The sequence below is a fragment of the Pipistrellus hanaki genome, assembly GCF_964339955.1.
Source record: "Pipistrellus hanaki genome assembly, chromosome: 6".
Lineage (NCBI taxonomy): Eukaryota > Metazoa > Chordata > Mammalia > Chiroptera > Vespertilionidae > Pipistrellus > Pipistrellus hanaki.
In genome coordinates, this window is record NC_140508.1 from 5,924,071 (window position 1) to 5,948,067 (window position 23,997).

The 23,997-nt window shown below is 64.5% G+C and overlaps 1 protein-coding gene across 6 annotated transcripts in view; it reads right to left on the reverse strand.

Moving 5' to 3' along the window:
• Window positions 1–620: 620 nt before the first annotated feature.
• The window catches only part of KCNQ2 (potassium voltage-gated channel subfamily Q member 2), a 44,933-nt gene continuing 21,556 nt past the window's right edge, over window positions 621–23,997 (reverse strand). Inside the window, exons 4-18 of one of the 6 annotated variants that reach the window (XM_084887070.1) lie at window positions 23,656–23,831; window positions 22,872–22,997; window positions 22,631–22,741; window positions 21,834–21,929; window positions 18,612–18,706; window positions 17,738–17,767; window positions 14,910–14,978; window positions 14,073–14,102; window positions 10,910–10,963; window positions 7,903–8,126; window positions 7,286–7,391; window positions 6,706–6,837; window positions 4,627–4,734; window positions 2,132–2,255; window positions 621–1,615 (exon numbers count right to left, since the gene is read on the reverse strand). In XM_084887070.1, the coding sequence (XP_084743196.1) occupies window positions 887–1,615; window positions 2,132–2,255; window positions 4,627–4,734; window positions 6,706–6,837; window positions 7,286–7,391; window positions 7,903–8,126; window positions 10,910–10,963; window positions 14,073–14,102; window positions 14,910–14,978; window positions 17,738–17,767; window positions 18,612–18,706; window positions 21,834–21,929; window positions 22,631–22,741; window positions 22,872–22,997; window positions 23,656–23,831 (2,210 nt within the window). In that variant the 3' untranslated portion in view covers window positions 621–886. Of the gene's footprint in view, window positions 1,616–2,131; window positions 2,256–4,626; window positions 4,735–6,705; window positions 6,838–7,285; window positions 7,395–7,902; window positions 8,127–10,909; window positions 10,964–14,072; window positions 14,103–14,909; window positions 14,979–17,737; window positions 17,768–18,611; window positions 18,707–21,833; window positions 21,930–22,630; window positions 22,742–22,871; window positions 22,998–23,655; window positions 23,832–23,997 lie in introns of all 6 variants that reach the window. The other 5 variants (XM_084887069.1, XM_084887074.1, XM_084887071.1 and 2 more) reach the window with 5 other exon arrangements.

A 23,997-nucleotide genomic window follows, 5' to 3' on the forward strand; every position in this document is an offset into this window, starting at 1 on the left:
CCCAAATGCCAGGTGCCCCACACTGCCTGCTGAGGCCCCACTCCTGGCTCATAGCTGCTGCTTCTCGGGCCGGGTGCCCACAGAGTGTGGGGGCCCAGGGTGGGGACGGTGACACCAGCAGGCCACAGCCAAGGGACCGGCTGTGGAGCCTGGCGGGCGGGGCGTGCGGCTCCAGCAGGACGGAGAGACAGCCCACAGCACAGCTGCTGTCTCGTGGCTGTGAGGACGTGCACAGCCCCGACAGGACACCCTCTTCCAGGCCGGGCCAGGCGCCCTGGGGACGGGCGGAGCAGCGAAGGGCAGGGAAGTCTGCTCACCACACCCAGCAGCCCCGTGTGGCGCCTCCCCTGCCAGCGCCACTGCCCACTCGTGGGTCTCTGTGAACGTGCTGGCCGCAGCCTGCTGACCGGCACCGGACAGGGCAGAGCCCAGAGGACAAGGGGTGCCCGGCCCCCAGTTCTCCCGTGGGCGGGAGAGCCCCCAGGACCCTCTGCCAGAAGCCTGAGGAGCAGAGCCGAGACGGGGGCCTGCGGTCCCCATGCTCCCGTGTGTCCTGAGGCCTGGCCGCTCCTCTCGGGCACTCAGAGCGCAGCGGGTGGCACTGGGAGGCTAGGGGCCTGTCCCGCCCGGGCACCCTCACTCTGGCCCGCTCCCTGACTCCATCCCTCCAGCCTCTACCGGGGCCGTCCTCTGCCGACACCCGCCCTCGCACACGCGGGCCGGGGTCTGCAGAGCGGGCATGCGGCCTGAGTGCCGTTGTTGGGAAAGGACCTCCGTTAACCTTCACCGTGAAGACGGGAGCCTCACTGCCGCCGCCGCTTCAGACATGGGCGCGGAGGGTCCGCCTCGCACCCCCAGGCCAGGAGTCAGGGAGAAGCGACGGGCCTCATTTCCGGGGCCCGGCCCAGCCCCCGTCCCCGAAGGGGCCCTCGCCCGTGGCGGAGCGGGGCGGCGGCCCGCAGGGGGTGCAGAGGTCCGAGTCCGTGTCCGACTCGCCCTCCGCGATGCAGGGCCTGACCTTGGCGCAGGGCGCCGCGGCCGCGTAGCAGCTGTTGAGCCCGTCCAGGTTCTCCTTGGACTGGGAGATGCTGAAGCCGCTGAAGGAGCGCTCCAGCTCCTCGTGGTCCACGGACGGGATGGAGATGGACGTGTCGCTGTCGCGCAGCGCGCCCTCGGGGGGCCTGCCGGCGGGCGCGCCCTCGTGCCGCAGGCCCTCGGCGCCCGCCCGGCCGCCGTTGTGGGCGGACAGCGAGCGCTCGTGGGAGGGCGGCGGCGGGATGCGCACCAGCGGGCCGTGGTCCCCCACGGGCGAGGCTCCGTGGCCCTGGCGTGGATGGCCCTGAGGCTGCCACGAAGTGGAGGCCGGGCACTGGGCGGAGGGCGCGGCCGGGGGCGCCGCGAAATTCTTGTGGCCGATGGAGCTGGTGGAGCGGATGAGCTTGACGATGCAGCCGCTGCGGTCCCCCTGGTCGCGGCTGTCCTCGGGGCTGTGGTAGGGCGGGGCGGGCTCGGGCTCCTTGGCCCCGAAGTACGCCTCCGTCTCCGAGGGCGGGATCCCCATGCGCTGCGTGTAGATGCTGACCAGGAAGTCCAGCTTCTTCTCCATGGACAGGACCTGCAGGAGGGGCTGCTGGGCAGGCTGCTCCCTAAGGCAAAGAGGCCCAGCTTTTCCCTGAAGGGGGGGGGGGCGCGGGCTGCTCCCTGCAGAGGTGCAGAGGCAGAGGGAGGCAGACCCACCTCCAGCTCGGCCACGGAGCCCATTGCTGTGTGGCCTCAGGCTTCGGAGTGCTGCCTGGGCGCTCCTGCTGACCTGGCTGCCACCATGGCCCCCACAGGGCGCATGCCCCCCCCCCCCCCCCCCCGAGCAGAGCCCAGTGGAAGTCCTTATGTGTCCAGGAGAGGGCTCTGGGGTGAGTGCCAGGTGACAGAGGCCACCCACAGGCCCCCACCCAGGCAAGGGGGAGGGCACAAATGGTGCTCCTGGTCCCCAGGGCCTTGGCCAAAGGAGGGGACGTGCCCCAGCCTGGGGAGGCCTCAGGGGGCATGAGCGCCTGAGCCGTGATGGACCCTCCTGCAGCGTCCGTCCCTAGCTCTGGGCTAACTCCACGGCGGCTCTCGCGGCTTCGCCCACCTGCTTCTCCACCTTGCCCAGCCGGCCCATCATGCTGGGGTCCTCCGGCAGCTCTGCTTCCGCCGGGCCCTTGGTCCGGTCCTTGTCCGTCATCGCCGGGCCCCGCCCCACGATCTGGTCCACTCTGCCGGGAAGAGACCCCGCCCACGGCACAGGTTCGAGTGGGAATGGTGGCCGTGGCCCTGTCTTCCTGGCTAGGCCACAGCCTCCAGATGCAGGCTCCAGGCCGCACCCAGAGCTGACTGGGCAGCGGTGCCAGGACAGAGGGATGCCGGGCACCTATTCCCGCCTGGTTCTGGACTCCCAGGGCTGCTCCCTGTCCACCCCTCCCGGTGGCCGGCACATCGGTGAGGAGGCCCAGGAAGGCCCTGCGGCCATTCACCCCAAAGCTCTGCCCCCTCCTGAGCTTCCATCCTGCATGATGTGCCTCAGCCCTCTGCCCAGCCAGTCCGGTGCGGGCAGTCAAACGTCTGCAGGGGGACAACAAAGCAGGGCGGGGACAGGGAGCTGGGGCTCCATGCACCAGGACAGGGAGCGGGGACACAGACCAGCACGGAAACTGCCCACGCACAACCAGAGAGGGAGTCTGTGTGTTTACACATGTGCGTGTATGCGCATGCATAGGGTACACTGTGTGTCTATGTGTGCATGTGTTTGGGGTATATTGTGCATGTGTGTGTGTATGCATTGTATCCACTGTGTGAACACATGTATATCATACATGCCTTGTACAGGTGAGAACATGTGTGTGTGTGTGTGTGTGTGTGTGTGTGTGTGTGTGCGCGCGTGCGCGCACATGTGCAGGATGCAGATCACAGCTGAGCTTCTCTCAAACCAGGCCTCAGCCATGAATGCTGAGGAGGGCTTGTTGCCCACACTGTGCAGGAAGGGCTCGGAGGGGCCTTAGGGGGTGAGTGCGTGGACTGGTATCAAGGGCCTGGCTGTCTGCAAGCCCTGGGGCAGCGGCTGCGAAACTGCCCAGCAAACGGTGCTTGAGCCAGGATGCAGACAAGCCGAGGCCCACAGTCCCTGCCTCATCTCAGGCCTGGAGCCCCCAGCACAAAGCTCACTTCTCAAGTTTGGGGTGCAGGGAACTTGTGAGCTGGCTGGGGTCACAGCTGGGCTTCCTTCCTGACCACAGGACCACCCTGTCAGCCTCAGGTGGGGCATTGGGGTGGTTTCTTTCTGTTGCAGGAAGCAGAAGAGGGGTTCAGGCTTGCGTCAGCCATGGAGCAGCCTCCCCATGCTCTCACAGGCTTCATGCTGGACTCGTGCACCCAAAGGGCCAGCAGGGCGGGAGGGACGGCAGGGACACTGGGCTCCAAGCACACGCGCGTGGGAATGGACATGGAGAAGGGGCTCACGGTGTTGCCACATGTGCATACAGGCCAGGCCGGGCTCAGCGCCTTCACCCCTGCCACATGATGACCGCCCGCCTGGCCGGTCCCCTGGGAGCCTTGGCCACGGGCTGGGCCTGCTGCTGGGGGGCTGGGAGGGGGCCCTCTGAGGAGCCTGTGCACCCTGCCCTGGGCCTCAGGCTGAGGAGGTGGCTTAGCCCCTTAACCCCATGTGCCAAGACTGTCCTCCTGCCTCCTCTGCGTGGCTGAGTGCCGGCTGCGGCCTGGAGCCCGGGGCTCTGAAGGCAGCAGGGCTTTCCCAGCTCTTGGCTCTCAGCCTCCAGCTCCGCCCCTGCAGCAGCTCCAGGATGGTTTGGGTCTCAGGTACCCCATCCTTGGGGCTGGAGGCCATGGTAGAGCAGGGACCCAGAAAATATTGTCTGGGGCTGCCCTGGGTCAGGCCCGCTCTCCTGAGAATGCCAGGCGGAGATGTCTGACATGCTGACCTTGCCCCCAGGTGCGCTGGGCCCCTCTGCTCCCAAGCTGCCAGCACTGCCGGGGGCATCTCTCCTCACCCTCACCTCTGGGATTGACCACACCTGCCGGAGAGGGCAGACAGGGCACAGCATCCGCTGACGGGTCCCAGGGATGCCGGCGGGCTCCAACGTCTGGACTGGCTCCTGAGCTCATGTGCTAACTCACCATCCACTCTGCCCATCGGAACGCTGCCCGTGATGAGGACCCGAGTTGGTCCACAGGCTCAAGGCGAGAGAAGTGACAGGATCTGCTCAGATCCTCACAGGTCAACCCCGCAGACGTGCGGGTGCTGGGGGCTGGGTGGCAAGGACACCATGGTCCCCGAGTCCTGGAGGTCCTCCCTGCACATCTGGGCACCCCGATGCTGGCCTCTGCCTCTGCCCAGGAAGCCCTGCCCCAGGAGGATGTCACATGGGCCCTGCGGAGAGGAGAGCCCGACACAGCCCACCCGGCTCTGTGCCCCTCTGCTCCCAAGAGGGTCGCCCGCCCCCGGCGTGGCGGCCAGCGGCAGAGAAACGTCCCTGCACCCTCGGAGAGCAGTGCGGTCTGCCGTCATGTGGCCTGGAGCGAAGGGGGCTGGCCATTCCACAGACACAGGCAGGAGAGGGCTGGCGTCCTGACCTAGGCGAGTACTGGGGTGACTCTCTCGGAGGGGCCGTGGGTCCTTTGGTGGGGTACTTCTTGTGCCGGGGAGTTGAAGGGGGTGGGGGGCCCACAATCATATCTATCCTGGCGAGTAAACAAGAGAAGAGACACCAGCAAACGCGTCGTGAGCACGTGAGGGCCGGCTGGGCTTGCCGACAGGAGCAGCCGCTGAAGCCACCTCTCACAGGCGGCCACTCGCACCAACACAGCGGGCGCCACCGGTCTAAGCTCCCCCGGTCAAGGAGCACGGCCGCCGCACCTGGTGGTGCCCTGCCTGTCGGAGTGCGTGCATGTGTGCAGGGCGACGGCCAGCGGCCCAGCACCGGGAGCGCCCGCTTTGACAACACTGGGGCTGTGGCCAGTGGCCCTCGCCCTCCCCAGGGGAGCACTTCCTCTTCCCACAGGAAGGAAGGAGAGGGTGCTCAGGGCAGGAGGACTGGGAGCACCACAGCTGCAGCGCGGGAGGCCCAGCAGGCAGGCTCTTCTCTCCCCGCACACAACACACACACACACACACACACACACACACACACACACCTCACACTACATGCACACACATGTCTGCTTATGTGTACAAAGACAGGTTCGCACACTCATGTGTATACTAACAGCCTGCTTATGCACACACAGGCACATGCAGTCATGTGCACACTACACATGTCTGTTTACACAGGCAGACTCACACTCATTTATATTCACAATCTGCTTATGCACACATATGCACACTCAGTCATATGCATAATCACGCGTGTTGCTCACGCATGCACATCTGCACAGGGACACACCTGACATGTTTGCACACACTCGCATGCTTTCACTCACATGCTCACACATTTCCCTTCCTGTGCACACACATCTGTTCACACTCACACACAGGCGTAGTCGGTGCTCTGGGAGGAGGCCTGAGCCCAGGCAGACGGAGGTGTCACCCTGCCCCGCCCACAGGAGGCAGGTAAGGCCCTTCTGGCCTCCAGGAGCAGCACAGGGGAGGCCCCCGAGCGGGTGCACCGACTTCCCAGAATGAGGACTCATCGCTGCCCGGGGGCTGGGACGGGGCTGCCCTCCGGGACTGGGCAGTGCAGCAGCCGTTTGAGGGGCTGCGGTGGGATGGGCAGGGGCTCTGACAGGCAGGAGCAGGGACCCGCCTCAGGAAAGACCCACCACAATAGCTGTGACCTGCTCACAAGCACCACAAACACATGTGTATGCAAGCTCATTTATATGTAGAGGGTGGGTGCCTATGAGCCCACATGTACTGGCAGTGCATTTCTGTGTGCAGAATTATGTGGCACATACACGTGGGACCATACTAACAGCATATGTGTGCACATGTGTGCACTACCATGTGTGTACGTATAGGATGGGCATAGGCCTTTGTGTGCAGTATGTGCACATCTATTCACATATGTGTGTGTATGCCTCAAGCCCTTGCTCATGTCTGAATACATACATGTACAGGTACCTTTTTGGGTGAGTAAGCCAGTTCTCATACACGTGGGCTTGGAGAGAGCAGTATGTGCCCTGCTATTGCCACACCGCAGACACGCACCGCAGACATGCACTTTAGCCCCACTTACTGCCCAGGAGGTGCGTGGAGGGACAAGGCCCTCTGTCCCGGCAGAAGAGGTGCCAAGGTGCATAACTGACACTGGGTGGGCATGCCCACAACCTCACCTCTCAACACACACACACCTGTGCACATCATGGCACACGCACGAGCACACACATGCATGCACCCATACACGTGCACATAGGCATGTACTGTGCACTCACACACACGTGCATTCACACATGCATGCTTCCCATCATAGAGCGGGCGGGGGGAAGAAAGGGGACAGACAACAGAGGTGTTTAAACAAGCATGACGGAAAGTCCATGTGGGGCCGAGAGGAAGGGCCCAGAGGTCTGGCCGCCGGGGCCCACCTCAGCCCTGTCCCTGCCCCCAGCTTGGCGGGAGCGCGGCAGCCCTCCCCAGCACCCGTCTCCCCACTTGGTGGCGTGCCAGCCCGGCCCGGGAGGCCCGGCCTCAGGCCCAGGGCTCAGGGCGGCTCTTGCCTGGACTGCAGGTTTTTGATGCGGGACAGCATGTCCAGGTGGCCGGCCGAGTACTGCTCGATCACGTCCATCACGTCGTAGGGCCGCAAGCTCTCCTTGAACTTCCGCTTGGACACCAGGAACCTCATGACGCTGAGGGTTGGGCAGGGCCGTGAGCCGGGGCAGAGGCCACCTCGGGACCCCCTCCACCAGGCCCAGCCCAGCGCCCTCTTCCTGGGCCCTCCCAGCGCTTCTGAGAAGGTGCTCTGGACAACTTGTCCCTGTTCCTGGGCCGCCCACCCACCAAAGACACAGCCGCTCTGGTCCCAGCTGCTCAGACAGACCAGCACCCACCCGAGAACCCCGAGGGCAGCTCCTGGCTGCTCACTAACCCCTGGATGGTGGGCAAGGAAACCCCGTGACACGAGGGCCTTCTGAGCCTCAAGAGCTGGGACTGAGGGGGTGTCGGCCGTGTCTCCCTCTCCCCCGCCCCGAGCGCGTGCCCTCACACAACCCCCCCAAAGCTGCATCCCAGGGACGGTGACTGCCCGTCAGGACCCTGTGAGGGGGCATCCTCACCCCGGACGCCAGGGTCACTCACCATACGGCCCGGATGCTGACTTTGAGGCCCGGGGTCAGGTCCTCGGTCACGAACTCACAAGTACAGCTCTTGTTGTCATCCACGATGTCCTCCCCGGGGAGGCTTGCTTCTGGGTGGAAGGGGACGCCGCCCATGAGGCCCCGAAGAGACCAGCCCCTTGGCGCCTGGCACCCTCGTCAGGGAACCCCTCGGCACCCCCGGGCACCGTCCAGCCCACATGCTCTTGACGCCACCTGTCCTTTCTCAGCAGCTTTGCCGGCCTCGGCCTGCGGGCATCACCGTGAGTGGACGGATGGAGGGCCAGAGTGGGGCATGTCCACACCCAGTATCGGGGGACACCGCTCAGCATGAAAAGAAACGTGTGCCAGAGGGCACCCCGGGAACTGAGCCGGACACCCCAACAGGGCGCCGGGAGGAGGCGGGTGCGCCGGCGGGGGGGGGGCTCTGGGGAGGAAGTGTCCTGGCCAGAGCGTGGGCGTGCCGGCGCCCCTGCATGGCTCGCTTTAGAATGGCTGATGTTACGTGACGTGCTTTCACCTCGCTAAGCAGCGGCGATGAGCGGGCTGCCCTCGGGCGAGCCCTGGAAGGGCTGGGCGGGCGATGCAGACCTGACCCACCTTCTGAGTTCTGCCGTGACGCGGCGCCCTTGACCCGGAAGGCCTGCCGTGTGCGGCTGCGGTCCCCGAAGCTCCAGCTCTTGGGCACCTTGCTCGGACTGTCCTCCAGGCTCTGGTCCGCGCTGGGCGACCGCCTGACGGGCTGAGCCTGCGGGGACCCCTTCCCCTTGGCAGCCACACCTCGGGGGCTGGAGAAGACACGGTCTTTCAAACTGACCTTCTGACTGCTCCAGGACAGACGGACAGACACACAGAAAGAGACAGGAGGAGTCACTCTGGACAGCACACTGGCCCCCGTCAGCGCCTCTTAGCGGACATCCTCCTACGTGGACCGGACAGCTGCAGCCCAGACTCAGAGGAGTGCCCTCTGGGCCGCTGCCCTGGCCTGGAGCCCGGGGGTCGGAGGTCACCAGGTCAATTCCACCAGCGAATCCGGGCTGGCTCAGGGGCTTGTCAGGATTGTATGTTGCTTTGTCTACCACCAAAAGGGGCCCCGCTCTGTCCACACTGTCCAGCCAGGTCTCTCTCCCCACGGTGACACGCATAGCCGGACGAGTCCTCCAATGCCCAGCCCCAGCGGCTTCTCCCTGGCACCAGCGTGGGACCTGACCAGCCATAGGCTCCGCCTGCCCCTCCCCCAGAGCCCCGGGGAGCAGGGAGGACACGACACAAGCATCCTGGGGGCGGTCCCTGTCCACCTCCCCCCGCCCTGGGCTGTCCAGGCCCCCCCACCCCAGGCGCACGGGAGCTAACGGTCAGCTCCCAGAGGGTGGAGCGGGCCGGTCTGCTCTGCGGCCACTTGGCTGTCGAGCGCTGGCAGGGAGGGCGGCCAGGGCCGGCCAGCCGCACCCCGCAGGCCTCCCTGCCCACACACCTCGTAACCGTGGCGATGGGTCTGACACTGAGTGTGCCTGGCTCCCATACCCAGGGCAGCAGCCAGGAGCCTGGCGGCCACTCCCTTCCTTCCCCTGGCAGTCCTCATGCGCTGGAGAGGACGGCAGGCTCTGGGGACTATTTCCCTGCTGCCCAGGGCTGCTGTGGGAACCACCACGCCTGCTAACCTCAGACACACACACCCCCCCCCCCCCGTGCTACCCGGGGTAGCCACCTCCCTCGGCCCCAACCAGACGCACAGCCTGGACGCACGGTCAGGCAGCGATCTGACTGGCCATGGAGAGGCAGCACCTCTGGCCCCTGGCCTGGCTGGCGCCCTCCTCGCCCTGGCCCGCAGGCCGTGCACTAGGCCAGGGGTCTCTGCAGGCAGAAGGGCGCAGAGGGCCCCAGGTGTGGAGCCCACTGTGGGCAGTCCCCCGGAGTGCCTGCAAGCACAAGGCCAGGAGTCAGCTTGCTCAGGACCCTGGCCCCGAGCTGGTGGCCACTGCGGGCAGGCAGGGCCTGAGTGGGCAGGTGGGGACCGAGGCAGCCTGGGCCCCTGAACACATGACTCTTCTGTGTTCCTGTCCTAACCAAGGCTACCCGCTGGTCCAGGGAGAGCCTGAGCAGTGTGGCCCCCAGTCAGGAGAGCGGGGAACCCTGGCGGGACCTGCTGCCCAGGCAGCACATGGGCCCCAGGAACTCAGCCCCCCAAGGAGGGGGGGAGGAGCCGCCCCGGCCCCGCCTGGCCCCCCGTCCGCCTGCTTAGACCCGAGGGTCCCTTGCTGGGAGTGTCACAGCATGGACACCGGACCCACCATCGTTGAGGCTCTGCGCCCACAGCCACTTGATGCCACCCGGACCTGCCCCAACTCCAGATACCCAGTGCCAGTGGCCTCCCTCCCTCCCTCCTTCCCTCCCGCCCTCCCTTCCTCCCTCCCAAGCCAAGGACAGACCCCGTGCACGCGAGGGGCTTGAGGCTCTGGCACTTACATAGGCTGAGCACGTTCAGGAGAGCCTGGGAGAGAACACTGCACCCAGCGCCCCTCCCTGCCCGCCATACCCAGGGCGGAAGTCTCAGTCGTGGGGCCAGCGTTAAGTTGGGATGGGCGGGTCAGAGGCCGCACAGTGGTGGGCCCGATGCCCAGGACGGAGGGAGGTTTCTGACTCCGTGCAAGGCAGGACTGCACCGCTGGCCTCCTGGCCCTTCTGTCCCCACGCTGCCTGACGCAGCCGGCCTGAGGGAGCAGCCTGTGGCTAGACGCACCATGGGCCCAGCTCCGGGCAAGCAGGACGCCTCTGCCCAGCCCAGATCTCTCCCCTGGGGCTACATCATCCCACAAGCTCCCACGTCCGTGAGCACACAGGTAGCATGGACAGGTGGAGAAGGGTTTGGAGCATGCGCAGATGCAGAGGTGCAAGCATGCGGCCCCTCGGGCCTGATCCTGCTGCACGGCCCTCCGAGGCCTGGGCACCCTGTGTGCTCCCTCGGCACTGACCACACGCACAGGACGACCAGTGAGTGGCTCCCACACCCGGCAGGAGGGAGACGGGGGGTGCACTCTGAGCAAGCAGAAAGATGACAGTCTGCTCCGCCGCCTGACAGCAGACGAGGAGCACGTGGAGCAGTTGAGGTGCTCATGGTGTCACGGGTGTGCCCTCCGCCGGCCCGGTCCAGTCTGCCCTCAACCAGGCCTGTGCGTGGAAGGGGAGCCATGGGCCTCTGGCTTTCTGGTATTTGGTGTGTGAGGACCACGGGAGCCGGCACACCCGGGACGGAGTGCCCGGCAGGAGGCCAGGTGGCCGGTGAGGGGGGCTGTCCTCAGGTGCCGAGCAGGGGTGTACACTGGCCCCGGAGAGGGGCTTCTGGAGCCTCAGGGTCCCGGGGCCAGCGCCCTCTCTGGGTTCTCAGGCCTCTGGCCGGCCACTCCTACTGGGAGCAGGGCTCCTTGGCTTAAGGAGAAAGCGTTTTGGAATCAGAGGGCGCCTCGCACTGCCCTAGCGGGCTGTGGGCCTCGCTGCCAATCGGAATTGGGGAGCCGGGCCTCTCCCGGCTCCTCTGGAAATCCTAACAAGCAGCGCTGGGAGCGGATGAGCCGTGCAGCAGGGCGTCCGTGCCATGCGTCCATGGTACCTAGAGCGTCCAGGGCAGCATCCGCACAGGCCCTCTCTGCACGTCCTGCCTTTACTGGAAACGAGGAGAGCACAGTTAGTCCCGGCAGGGAGCCTGGGCTCGGCAACTGGCAGGCAAACTGAGGCAGGTGACCGCCCCAGGGTAGCTCTGGGCTCAGGGTCCACAGCCACAGAGCTTGTGTCTGAGCAAGGACCTTAGGGAGGCTGCACGTAAAGTATCCTGCTGGCCTGGAGAAGAAAGCAGTCCCCTATTTTAGGAGAAAATAAAAAGTTCCGTTTTTCCCTCCAAAATGCCTTTTCCTTCCGGAGTCGGAGCTTGGGGCCACATCTTTTGTGAAGATGTGTTATTTTTGCTACATTCACAAACAAAAGCAATGCGTGGGCTAAGACTTTGCAAAAGGCTTGCACTAGTAGACAGGGTTCTGGAAGGCACGTGTTTTTAGGAGGAAAATGTGTAGTTTGGTTTCACAAATGAATCAGTAAGGTTTGCCGAGCCAAGCCAGCTGCCCAGTCAGAGGCCGCCTCTCCCTGGAGGAGGCTCAGGGGAAGGGGGTTGGGCGCCAGGCCGGGGAGGGGAGCTGGGGTGTCCTCCATGGCCAGCGCCCTAGGACCTCCTGAAAGCCGGGGGGTATCTGCAGCAGAACGCGCAAGAGAGCAACAAACCAGAACTGCAAGACCTCCTTGGCTTTCCCAGCGCTTCTCCCTCTTTCTCCACCTTCAAAGCTGCTGCTCCTGAGACAGCAGTTCTCAAACTGCGCACCTGAGGAACCCACCTGCGCCTGGTGGCCTCCGCTCCCAGGAGGAGGCTCAGCATCCACACACACGTTCGTCTAAGCATCGGGGGTGTCGACACCCCTCTCCACTCCCACATAGAGCAGCCACCGACCGCCTCTGAACCAGCAAGCCCAGCTCTCAGAGCGTCCCGGGCCTCCCCATGCCCCCCAGAAGGACCTGCGCGCCCCGGCCTCCTCCCTGTGGGGCCTGCCAGGTACTTATCCCGGTGGGAGGAAGCTGGGTCCTGCTGTCCGGCAAGTGCTCTCACACGGGGCAAATCTCCCTGTGACTCAGTATTCCCCAGGCCCAGACCCCACCTGGCAGCTCCAGCTGCTCCCAGAAGCCCCTTGAATTCGGGGCAAACATTCTCTCCCAGGGCACCCTCCCTGTCACCACAGTCCATCAGAGCCCACTGACAGCTAGAGGCAGGGCCCCTTCAGCCAGAGCCTCCAGGGGCCCAGGCAGCCCCCCTCGGGCTCCCCCTGGTGGGAGCAGGGGGTGGCTCAGCTTCCAGCGGTGAAGGTCCCAGTTTGCTGCTGGAAACCTTCCGCTCAGCGCTGCCCTGCAAGCATTTCAGGCCCCTCCGCCCGCACAAACGTCTCCCTGCGGTCTGGCGGGCCGCCCACCCCCGGCCCAGAGCACTCGGGCAGCGGCTGCTGCTCACTGGATGCAGGTCAGTGGGACCTGAACAGCGCACGTGGCCGTGGCTCCTGTGGGCCGTGCAGCCTCAGAGCCTGCCAGAGCTGAGGACGGTGGGCTGCTGGCACCCCGATCCTGAGCCTGGGGTGTCAAGAACTCCGACTCTGCCTGTCCCTCTGAGGTCCAGGCTGGCTCTGGTGTTCCTGCCCGTCAGCCAACCTGGCTGTCTCCTGTCTTACAGCTTCCGCTTCAGTTCCAGGGAGGCCAGGCCCAGGAGGGAGGAAGACCCACCACAGACACTCACCAAGGCCCTGGACAGACACGCCTGTGACAAGGAGGGACCCATGTGGACACGGGGCGAAGCAGTGAGGGCAGGGTCTCCTCCATGGATGGGGGGGCAGTCAGAAATGGGAAGGGTCAGAGGGTGAGTCAGGGACACGCCCAGAGCAGCACCGCCTGCGGCCCCTGGCTGCCCCGGCCCCCAGCTCCAGCCCGTGCAGACGGCCTTGTCTGATCCACCACAGCTGCGGTGTGCCCGCCACGGGCCTGGGCTCACTGAGCTGAGCGAGGGTCCTTGCGTCCACCCCTCCACCTGCACTTACGGAGCAGGATCGCTCCCACAGCCCCGGGCCCCGGGGACAAGTGCGGTGCAGAGCGGTTTCTTACACACCTGCTTCGGTGCCAGTACCTGGAGGATAGGTGTGCCTTTCGGGGGAGGCAAAGCCCTTGGTTCCCAGGAGGCGGGGCTGGGCTGGCCCTGGGGAGCTGCTGGGCAGGCAGGCAGGGACACAGGACACATGGGAGGACGAGGACTGGCGAGGGCGGGGAGCATATGCAGAGCCCGGAGGTGCCCGTGTCCTCACCTGGAGTCCTGCTCTCAGGGCCAGTGCCTCATCCCCAAAGACAGAGCGCGGGAAAGGGCCCGAGAGGGCAGTGCCAGACTAAAGGCACTTGGGGCCAGAGTTCCAGATTGGGAGGGGCGGGCAGGGAGGAGAGAGAGAGAGAGAGAGAGAGGCTGAGACCGGAGGTGCCCGGAGGGGAGAACAGCCAGCTGTGAGCGTGGGAGCCCACAGGAAGCCCTCACAGACACGGGGCAGAGGGCCGGTGGGCAAGGCACCGAGTCCGCCACCCACCGGTGCCATGAGGCGCAGACTGGCCCCACCCGGGCTGAACCAGCTCCTGTCCAGAGCGTTTCCTCAGCCTCGGAGGGTCCCTGCGCGGAGGCCCTGTGGAGCTCAGGACAAGCACCGCCCACCCTCCCTCCAGGCACGGCGGGGCCAGACGGGCTGCCCCTGGGCTGGAGAGGGTGAGCTCAGCCAATCCTATCTACCCCACCTGCAGCCAGCGAGCCACCGCGGCCACGAGGGAGACACGGGGCCACACCGTGTCCACCTGCACAGAGGTCACCCCCGCGCCCTCCTCGGGCCGGGCTCTCACCTGCTGAGAGCCTGCGCTGAAGGCACCCTTCCCATTCTCCCCAGACGCTTCCAACACGCCAGGATCTGCCGCTCGGCAGCGAAGACCCTCCCGAGTGGCCCTGCCCCGACCCCCAGCACTGCCCTGTGGGACCGCTCACCTGGGCGGGCCTCCTCCCAGAACCCCCCTCAGGGCTCGGCCTGCGCTCCCAGGGGCTCAGGACCCTGGTTTGGGGCCACACCTCCACCGGCATCACCGCCCAGCAGTCCGGGCACAGCCCACGGAGCAGCCCTGGCCGGCGCGGCATGCAGACACGGGAGTGGGCGCACACTGACCTGGGGGACGGCTCCGGCTGCGGCTCCTTCCTTCAAACAGAAGCAAGAGGACTGTCAGGCCGACCCCGCCAGGCACACCCCCGGGGCAGGAGGCCTCCCTCGGCACCACGCCCCACGTGCCCTGCCCACAGCCCACCGCTCCTGAGCCCCGAGGAGGCGGGGCCTGGGAAAGGGGTCGCCACTCCAGGGGCTCTTGCTTCCCCCAGAAGCCCCTCTCCACACTGCTCCTGCAGGAGGGCGGGCTGGGCCCCCAGGCCCGGAACCACTCCCACAGTCCCCCCAGCCCCCCCACCCCCCCACGGGGCCTCCCCCTCCACACTCGGCCTCTCCCTGAAGCGGTTCTTCCTCCCAGGTTACTGCCCTTCGCAATCTGGCCGGCCGACCCCCCACGTCTCTGGAGCGGGCTTCTCTGCTCAGCAGCTCCTCCCCATCCGCCTCTCCCCGCATTCTGTAGCCAGCGACCAGTGGCCGGGCTTGTCTCCACCTGCACACACGGCCCTTTCCCTGTCCCTCAAGAGGACACGCGTGACTGGGTTCAGGGCCTCGCTGCCCCAGAGCAGCCTTCATTCACCACAAGCTTTTCCCCGGCTCCCGCCCTCACAGGCCCCACCACGGCCGTCTCGGGGGAGGGGCAGCACTGACCTGCAGCTGCTCTGCCCACTCAGAGCTCTTGACGTGGGCCCGGGCCCTCCTCCCCACCTCACCCCTGGGTCAGGCCCGCGGACATCACAGGCCCTGTGGCCGGCCAGCCAGGGGTCCCCGGCCCGTGGGCAGCAGTGCCCGCGAGGAGCACGGGCACGCCAAGCCCGCCCCACGCCGCGCGGCAGCTCTGCTGACCTGAACGTGAGGCCGGATTTGCTCTTGAGGTTCCGCAGCAGCTCCAGCTGGTTGAGCGGGGGGATCAGTCTGAGGGGAGAGAGGGCAGTGAGCTCGCCCGAGCCGGGCACCGCCCAGCTCCGCCTCACCACAGGAGCAGGGGTGGCGGGCGGGCGCCGGCAGAAGCCCGTCTGCGTGCTCTGGCCACACCTGCCCGGGGCCGTGGCCCTGGAAGCGGCCAGTGACCAGCATGCATTCAGAGGGAAGGGAGCAGAGCCCAGCCCGCATCCCCGGAGACTCTGACCCCTGACCGCACGGAGCGGGTCAAGCAGGGCCCCGGGCTCAGGCAGGTGGTCCCTCCCGCCCCCTCCCGATCCCTGCACCCCCCAGGGCAGCACAGCCACGAACACAGCGCCCGACAGATTGGGCTCCCAACCCTCTGCAAAGCCGGGCCAGGCAGGGTCTCGGGCAGCTTTGTGAGCTGTGAAGAGGCTGCTTGGACAGGGAGAGGCCTGGACAGCTGGCCTCGCTCCCTCCAGCCCCCTCCCCCAGACCCAGGCACGCCCACCAGACAGCTCATGCCCCCACAGCCTGCTGGCCACAGGGCAGTCCAGCAGAGGTCACACACCCTGCTTCACACCAGGGCCTACGCTGTGGGCCCAGGAGGTGCCTGGGGAGGTCCCAGGCCCCACAGCCCACCCCACTCTCAGCTCCTCACCACCTCCTCCCCCACATTTCCTCTCACTCTGTGTGACCCCAGCCCCATCACTGACACCCCACTCACCCCTCAGCCTCTGAGTCCGGGTCCTTCCCCAAGACCAGGCTCCAAGACCTACTCCCAGCCCCAGCCCAGCCCTCTCCTCAGCCTCCACCCTCTGGACCCCAGGGCCACTGACCCCACCCCTGCGACTGTGTCTGAGCCTCACCTCAGCAAGCTGGCTTGGCGTCCAGCCACACAGGGCTCACCCAGCCCTCCGCCCGTTCCTCCCGGCTGCTCCTCCCCTCCCACGCTTCAGCCTAGGCCTTCAGAGGCCAGCCCTCCAGGTGACGGCTCCTGTCACTCACCAGCAGAAAGGCCATGGATTCCACTGCACACTGGACTATGAGGGCTGCCCTGTATCTCTGGCTTCCCTCTGGCCCTCACACGCCCCTCTGTCCAGTCACCCTCCTCCCGGCCTGCCAGTCACGGCACAGCCAGAAACTTCAGCGCAGGATCTGCCGCTCGGCAGCGAAGACCCTCCCGAGTGGCCCTGCCCCGACCCCCAGCACTGCCCTGTGGGACCGCTCACCTGGGCGGGCCTCCTCCCAGAACCCCCCTCAGGGCTCGGCCTGCGCTCCCAGGGGCTCAGGACCCTGGTTTGGGGCCATACCTCCACCGGCATCACCGCCCAGCAGTCCGGGCACAGCCCACGGAGCAGCCTGCCGCTCCCCCCCAGCCCTGCCCTCCCCCCCGAGCCCTGCACGCCCCCCCCCGCCCACAGCCCTACCCCCCACACACACACCCCTGGCCCCCCCGGCCCACAGCTCTGTCCGCCCCCCCCCCCCCCCCCCCCGGCCCCAGCCCTGTTCCGTGGCGTGCTGAGAAGCCCTGGGAGCCTTTCCCTCCCCAGGACAGAGCTGCCCCAGCCACGGCCCACAGGCCTGGAGCAGAGAGCGGACGGCCCCCTCACATGCAGGTCCAGGGTGAGGGGCACAGCACAGGGGACGGGACTCAGGCGGGCAGGCTGTGGGCAGGAACACGCAGGCACCGCACGCAGGGCCAGGCACACAGGTCATCTCCGAGGGCAGTGGCCGTGAGGGTGGGTGCAGTGTGCGGACAGGAGTGGGCACATGCCAGGGGCATCTCCCAGGAGGCGCAGCGACTGGTCTGGGGGCCAGCCAGCTCCGGGCACTGGAGCCCGGAGGCCCCTGTGAGGTGGGGGGCTCTGCAGAGCCCAGGGGATCCGGGCCGGCCAGAGGGCGACCGGGGAAATGCCGGGGCGGCCCGGAGCCCCAGGAACCTGGTCCCAGACGGGAGGACACGGCTCCCGCCGCACCTTCTCCTCAGCGTGAAGCCTCGGGCTCACAGAGGCGATGCGACCGAGGGGCTCAGGGCCCCCCGCCGTGGAGCCTGGCCCTGCCCTGCCCAGCGAGCTCTCCCCGCGGGCTGCCGGTTAACACCTAAGGAGGGGCCCCTGGAGGGCGCGGGAGAGCTTCTGCCCAGGCCCCGCTCTGTCCACACGGGGAGCGGCCGCTCGCGCTGCAGGGCTGTGGACACCCCGCACTGCCCCACCCGCTCCGCAGGGAAGCACGGAGTGCTGTGTGGGTGAAATTTCTCTCCCTTCGGGCAGGAGAGAGCCCAGTGCAGACGCAGACACAGCGATCCGGCAGACTGGACGGACGCGGGCCGTCCTCCCGGGGCTGTGTCTCCCTCTTGTGGCAGCAGGAAGAAGGAGCGTGGGATCTACAGGGAGGGCTCAGGCCAGCTGCCCGGCCACCACGTGTGCGGTGGCCCCGAGTGGGACGAGGAGCCCAGTTCCAGCACGTCTGTCTGTGCGTACGTAGGCTCGTGGGGTGGGTGGACCAGGGAGGGACCCAGCCACTGAGACAGGCAAGAAGCAGGACAAGGACAAGACTTGGAGACAGATCCAACACAAGAAAGCAGCTGGGGAGGGGGGCAGTTTTGAGGGAATGGGGAGGTGAGGAAAGTGCACTCCAGGCGTGGACACAGGGGACAGGGCAGGCCCGGCCGGGCCCAGGCTGGGAGGGGTGCAGGGGCGTGGCGGGCGGCCACTGGCCTGCACACTGGGTGCCGTGACAGTCACACAGGGGACAGACCACACCACGCTTTCGTCCCATGCATGTCCTACCTGGAGGCCCCGTAGGTTTGAGCTTGCGAGCTTTCAAGTGTTTCACACACACGCAAGGGGAGAGAGTGGACATTTAAAAGAACGGGGTAAGGAAAGAAAACGAAAACAGTCGAGGAGAGTGGGGAAACAACAGAACAGAGAAAATTAGCGGCGTTGTCGCCCGGCGGGGGGCACAGTGCCTGGCGCTGCCGGCGGGGCGCTCCCAGGTGGCAAGTCTCCTGAGGCCAGCGCAGCGGGAACAGCCGTCCTGCCAGGCCAGCCTCTCAGGTGAGGGATCCATGGGCGCCAGCCCTGGGCAGGCTTAGCTTCACCGCCCAGGGCAGAGGGCAGGAGGCGTGGGCGGGCACCGGGCAGCCCCAGCCCGGCACAGACAAACCCTGGGCGGCCACTCTCGTCCGGGCTGCTTGCTGCTCTCGCCTGGAAAGCTTGGCCTGCTGGCAGCACCCCGCCCAGCCGCCTACACAGGGCGTCCGCCCCTTTGGCCCAGCCAAGGGCGCCTGGGACCCCGGGGATATGTGTCTGCCGGTCCTAAAGCCTCGCTGTGTCAGGGGTCACCCTCTTCCCGTGCAGACCCCGGTCCCCTGGAGCGTGGGCTGCCCCACGGGCGTGTGCCGAGCTCTCGGGGCCGTCCCCGCAGTGCCCAGGACACATGTACCTGGCAAAGAGGCCAAGTGGGCGGACAGAGGTGGAAAGAAGCTGTGAGCTATGAAACAAAGCAAAATCAACAGCGAAATAACCACACACGGAACTCCATTTTGAAAAGTACATAAATTTTAAAGAAAAAAAGAAACAAAAATCAATAAAAATAATGAACATAAAAAGCAGGGTTTCGGAACGATGGATGAAGGCGGAGGAGCGTGATGGCGGGCGGTACCTGTACATGGGCACGGTGACCGTGCGCTCGTAGTACTGCCACGTGGAGTGCAGGTCCGTGCGCGCCAGGTTGGTGGCGTAGAACCTCCAGGCAGACTGCGGGAGACACGACGGTCAACCACGAGGGCAGGGCCAGGGCGTGGGGACCACACAGCCCTGCCACCTCTCCGAGGGCATCAGGCACCTGTCCCTCCCCCACAGGTCCCGATTCACCCTGCAGATCGGAGGGCACCTCTGCCCACCGCAGCTGGGGCTCCGGCGGTGGGGTGGGGGCACCAGCAGACTGCTCCTCGCCTCGTCAGTCTTACCTGACACCTGGCAGTTTACAGCCTGGTTTCATGGTCACCTCCTGCCTCCCCAGTCCTGAAGGGACATACATGGCCCGTGTGACCTCAGGAGCTGGGGGGCAAGCAACACCGGCCTCTATCCTGCCAGCGTGTGGCCCACAGACAGTGGGGGCGTCAAACTGAGCAGTGTGGGGTCCTGGCCTGCTGGCTAGATCGTCCTTGACCTGGCCTGGGTCTCCGGCCCCAACTTCCCTAAGTGTGGGGAAGTTACAACACTCCCCACCAGCAGCAGTCAGCGCCCTCACGATGGCCTGTGGTCCTCCCCACTCTGGTTCCACATCCTCATCCCCTCAGGGTGACCGCCCCATCCCCTTTAGCCGTCACCCGCACATCCCCGCCCCGGAACCCCCGCCACAGCCTCCTGGTCCCACCACTGCAATCGCAGCGCAGGGCCTCTGGCGCTGGGTCCTTCACGCAGCGTGTCTGCCCGGCCCGTCCCCGTGCCTCGTCCTTTCGAGGCTGATAAATCACATTCAGTGTGATGGGACGGCAGTTCCGTTATCCTCCATCTGCTGATGAGCACATGGCTGTTTCCACCTTTTGGCTGTTGTGAACAAGGCTGCTGCAAGCACTGGTGTGAACATTCCTCATTAAACACCCTTTCCAATCCCTTTGGGTGTGTACTTAAGTGTATACCAACTCAGCCTCAGTAGGATACAAAACTCTGCTGCTCTGCAGTCCCCCTCATGCTGTTACTGTTACAAATTACACCTTCATGCATTGTGTGCCCAGAAATGGAGATCAGTGATTATTGCTTTATGCATTTGTCTTTGAAATCATATAGGAAAAAATGAGTCACAGCCCAAACATTTAATACTACTCGCTTCTGCTTGCCTCTGGTTACCTCTCCAGCTCACACGGCCTGAGTACTGACCCGTCTGAAGGATGCCTGTTAGCACTTCTTGTAGGCAAGTCTGTCAGTGACAAACTCCCTCGGCTCTTGTTTACCTGGGAATGTCTTCATTTCTCCTTCATTTCTGAAGGATAGTTTTGCCAGAAATATGAATCTTGTCTGACAGCATTTCTCCTTCAAGACTTTAAATATGTCATCCCACTGCTTGTGGCTCCCATAGTTTCTTTCTTTCTTTAATATATTTTATTGATTTTTTTTTTTTCTTACAGAGTGGGAGAGGGATAGAGAGTTAGAAACATCAATGAGAGAGAAACATCGATGAGAAACATCGATCAGCTGTCTCCCGCACTGCCTCCACTGGGGATGTGCCCACAACCAAGGTACATGCCCTTGACCGGAATTGAACCCGGAACCCTTCAGTCCACAGGCTGACGCTCCATCCACTGAGCCAAACCGGTTTCGGCTTCCATAGTTTCTGATGAGAAAACAGCTTTAGGGATTCTCACCCCTAAAGAGCCACTTCTCTTGCTACCTTCAGATGCTGTCTTTGTCTTTGGGTCTTAGCAGTTTGACCACAAAGTGTCTTGTGGGTCTTTGTTTTACTCCTTGGAGTTCATTGAACTTCTTAGACGTGTCGATCCACAGCTTTCATCAAAGTTGGAAAGTTTTCAACCTTATTTCTTAAAAAAAAAAAAAAAAAAGTGGTTTTTTTTGTCCCTTTCTTTCCCTCTCCTCTTATGCCTCATAACTTTTTGCTGAAAACAGGATGTCCTGGCCTGGCCAGCATGGGTTAGTGGTTGAGCATGAACCTATGACCAGGAGGTCATGGCTCGATTCCTGGTGAGGGCACATGCCCAAGTTGCAGACTCTGTAGGGGGTATGCAGGAGGCAGTGATCAATGATTCTCTCTCATCAGTGATGTTTCTCTCTCTCCCTCTCCCTTCCTCTCTGAAATCAATAAAAATATATTAAATTTTTAAAAAGAAAAGAAAAAGAAGCTGGATGTTCTGGATGCTGTAACAAAAAAACTTTTGGAAGTCAGATTCTGCCCCTCCTCAGGGTTTGTCGTTACTGCTTGCTGATTGTGGCTGTTTGTTTACTGACTTTCTAAATAATTTCAGACACGCAGTATTTTGCAGTGTGTAGTGACTCAAGTCTCTGCTCCATTCGCTCAGTGGTCAGCTACTGCTTTAACAGAGGTTTCCTTAAACCCAAGGAACCAAAGAGGAAACAAAGACTCAGGCTCTGCCAATTGGATCGGTGTTGGACACTCATTCAACATTTGGGGAGGCCACTTACAACTTGTATTAGCCTGTACTTCCTGTTCGCAAAGCCGACGGTCTTTGAGGGGAGGGCTTGGGGTCTTCTCCGGGGAAGGCTTGGGGTCTTCTCCAGTCACCTCTGACTTGCAGCCAGCCCTGGACCTGTGTGTGGTCTCCGAGTTCCCGCATATACGGGTCTTTCCAGAGTCCTAATCTCCCCATGTCTCCTTCCCAAACCTGGTTTTTCAGTCTGCCCATTGCCGGTCACCCCTCTGCACCGGGCCCCAGTGCTGCAGCGAGCACACGTGCCTCTGAGTTTCCAGGTGAACAAAGCGAAGGCAGGAAGCTGCTGGGCATGGAGTGGCGCTGTGTCTGGCGGCAGGCGGGCTGTGTGAGGGCAGCACAGAGGTGGTTCAGCACTGCTGGCTGCGTGAGTGCAGCCTCTGAACCCCGCGTGTGCGGGCCCGGTGAGACAGTGGCCCTGCCCACCAGGGCGCTGTGAGGAGCAGCTCGATGGCACCTGTGACAGCTGGCCTGGGCCTGGGGCCAAGCAGGACAGCAGCCCACCAGCACAGCACCACCTGTGCTGCACTCGGACAGCCTTTGGCCTCCTACCTGGTTCTCAGCACACGCTAACCAGCTCCTAGAGGGACAAAGGCCTGTCCACCGACAGGGACCGCTCCAAGCAGGGCTTTGCTCCTGGACACAACGGACCAGATCGGGGGGTTCCACTGGTCCGAAGTGGGGGCCACTGCACTCACCTGGATCAGGCCTGCAGCAGGGTTCCGCCTCTTCTCAAAGTGCTTCTGCCGATGTTGCTCCTGAACTTTCAGGGCAAAGCCAGACCCCAAAATGCCCTGCAAGTCACTGGTGTCAGAAAGTGCCCTGGACCGCACTGCTCCACCCCACCCCACCCCACACCTGCCTCTTGGGCTCCACCTCCCACCGTCTCAGTCCCTAATTCCCCGATGCCAGGCTGGGGGACACTCGGACTTGAGGTGAAGGACACGTCGGCCTGCAGGAGCATGGCAGTGCCCACTCTGAGCACATCTGGGCCAAAGGTTAACCATCCTTCCCGTCTGCCCACACAGCAGCGAGGGCAGGCAGGCTCTCCGAGGCTGCCTGCCACTGCCCTGCTGGCTGTCTGGCCCGGAGGCAGGTGGGCAGAACAGGCTTGCCCCTTCTGAGGAGAGGGGGCTTTGGTCCCCTGGAGACCCGACAAGGGAACCATGACATCACACAGCACTGATCCTGGTCACGAGGATCCTACTGGCCAGTTCCACCAGGAGGCGCTGACAGTGACCAACAGATATGGGGTCAGAAGCCACAGCTTGGGGACCCTGTGTCCTGGAAGCTACCAGGCCAGGCCCGAGCAGCCCCACTTGGGTTCCCAGGAAGGGTGCCTCCTTGCACCTGAGCTGCCACAGAGCGCCGGAGGCCCTACGTGGAGCCCCGCTCTTGCCCCAGGCTCCCCAGGGGACAGGTGCCCACGGCAGCCTATAGCCGCCTTGGGAGCCCAGCACCCACTCCACCAAAGGCAGGAGGGGGGAGGACTCACGGCAGGAAGAGCAAAGAAGGAGACGCCAATGAGGGTGAATGTTGCCGCCAGGAGCCTCCCGTTCCAGGTCTGGGGGTACTTGTCTCCGTAGCCAATGGTCGTCAGGGTGATCTGCAGGACAGCGAGTCAGGTCACACGCCAAGCCTGGCAGTGGCCATATGGAGGGCACGCAGGAGGGTGCAGACGAGGGTCCCCGGGGAGCACATCCTCATTCAAGGACGAGCCCAGCGCGGGGACTCACCAGGCCCCACCAGAGCGCGTCTGCGTAGGTGTCGAAGTGGTCGTTCTCACCCTTCTCCGCCAAGTATACCAGAAACGAGGCCAGGATGAGGCACAGGAAGCCGATGTACCAGGCGGTGACCAGCTCCTGAAAGAGACAGCCACGTCACAGCACCTGGCCAGTGTCAGCCACCCGGCCCCCAAGAGCACCAGGCTGGTCCCCCAGGAGGCCGTGTCTCAGGGCTCCGGCAGTGGGTGCACAGCTCCCAGCGGCCTGGCCAGCAGCTCCCAGCCACATGGCCCCAGGCTCGGAGCAGACACAGGGGTGGCTGTTTTCCTGGGTGTCCCCACACCTGTGCCCTGCACACCTGGGAGGACAGTGGCTAAGGACAGCCCAGCACACACATGTAGGCAGGTTTGGCAGTGTCCCAAGCAGCTGACAGGCCATCAGGCAAGAATGTTGGAACCTGACATCCTACCTCAACTTCCCGAGCCTGGGGAGACACCTGACTGCCTGCCACCCTTAAGGGGTCCAGCACCTCAGCACCTTGAGGGACCAACACCCTTGGTCCTCAGGGCTCAGACAGGAGGGAGAGTGGGTAGTGGGACATGGGACCTTGGGAGCCGGCGGCCAGCACCGGCTCCAGAGTGCTGTAGCCAGTGACAGGTATCGATCCCAGCCCTCCCACCCAGCCTCAGGGCCAGTGGCTTCCGGCAGGGCCGGCAGGCTGGGGCTGTGCGGGAAAGCCGGCCAGAATTCCCAGGCTCTGTCCAGCCAGCCCTGCGCCCTCGCTGAGGCTGCGCACCTTGCTGTGGGCATAGACCACAGAGCCCAGGAGCTTCCAGGTGCCGCCACGCCGGTCCATGCGGATCATCCTGAGGATCTGCAGGAAGCGCAGGCTGCGGAGCGCGGACGTGGCGAAGACGTTGCCCTGGGAGCCGGCGGCCAGCACCGCGATGGAGGCAATGAGCACCATGATGTCTGCGGAGAGGGGGGGCTCGAGGCAGCTGTGCGTGGGGGACGGGACCCTCCGCCTGGGTTCCAGGAAGATGGACAGATGGACAGGCGTGCATGCAGAGCACCCACCCAGTGTGGAGCCTGACTGTCATCCGCCAGCCCTGCCCTGGGCACAGCTGCCTGCGCCCGC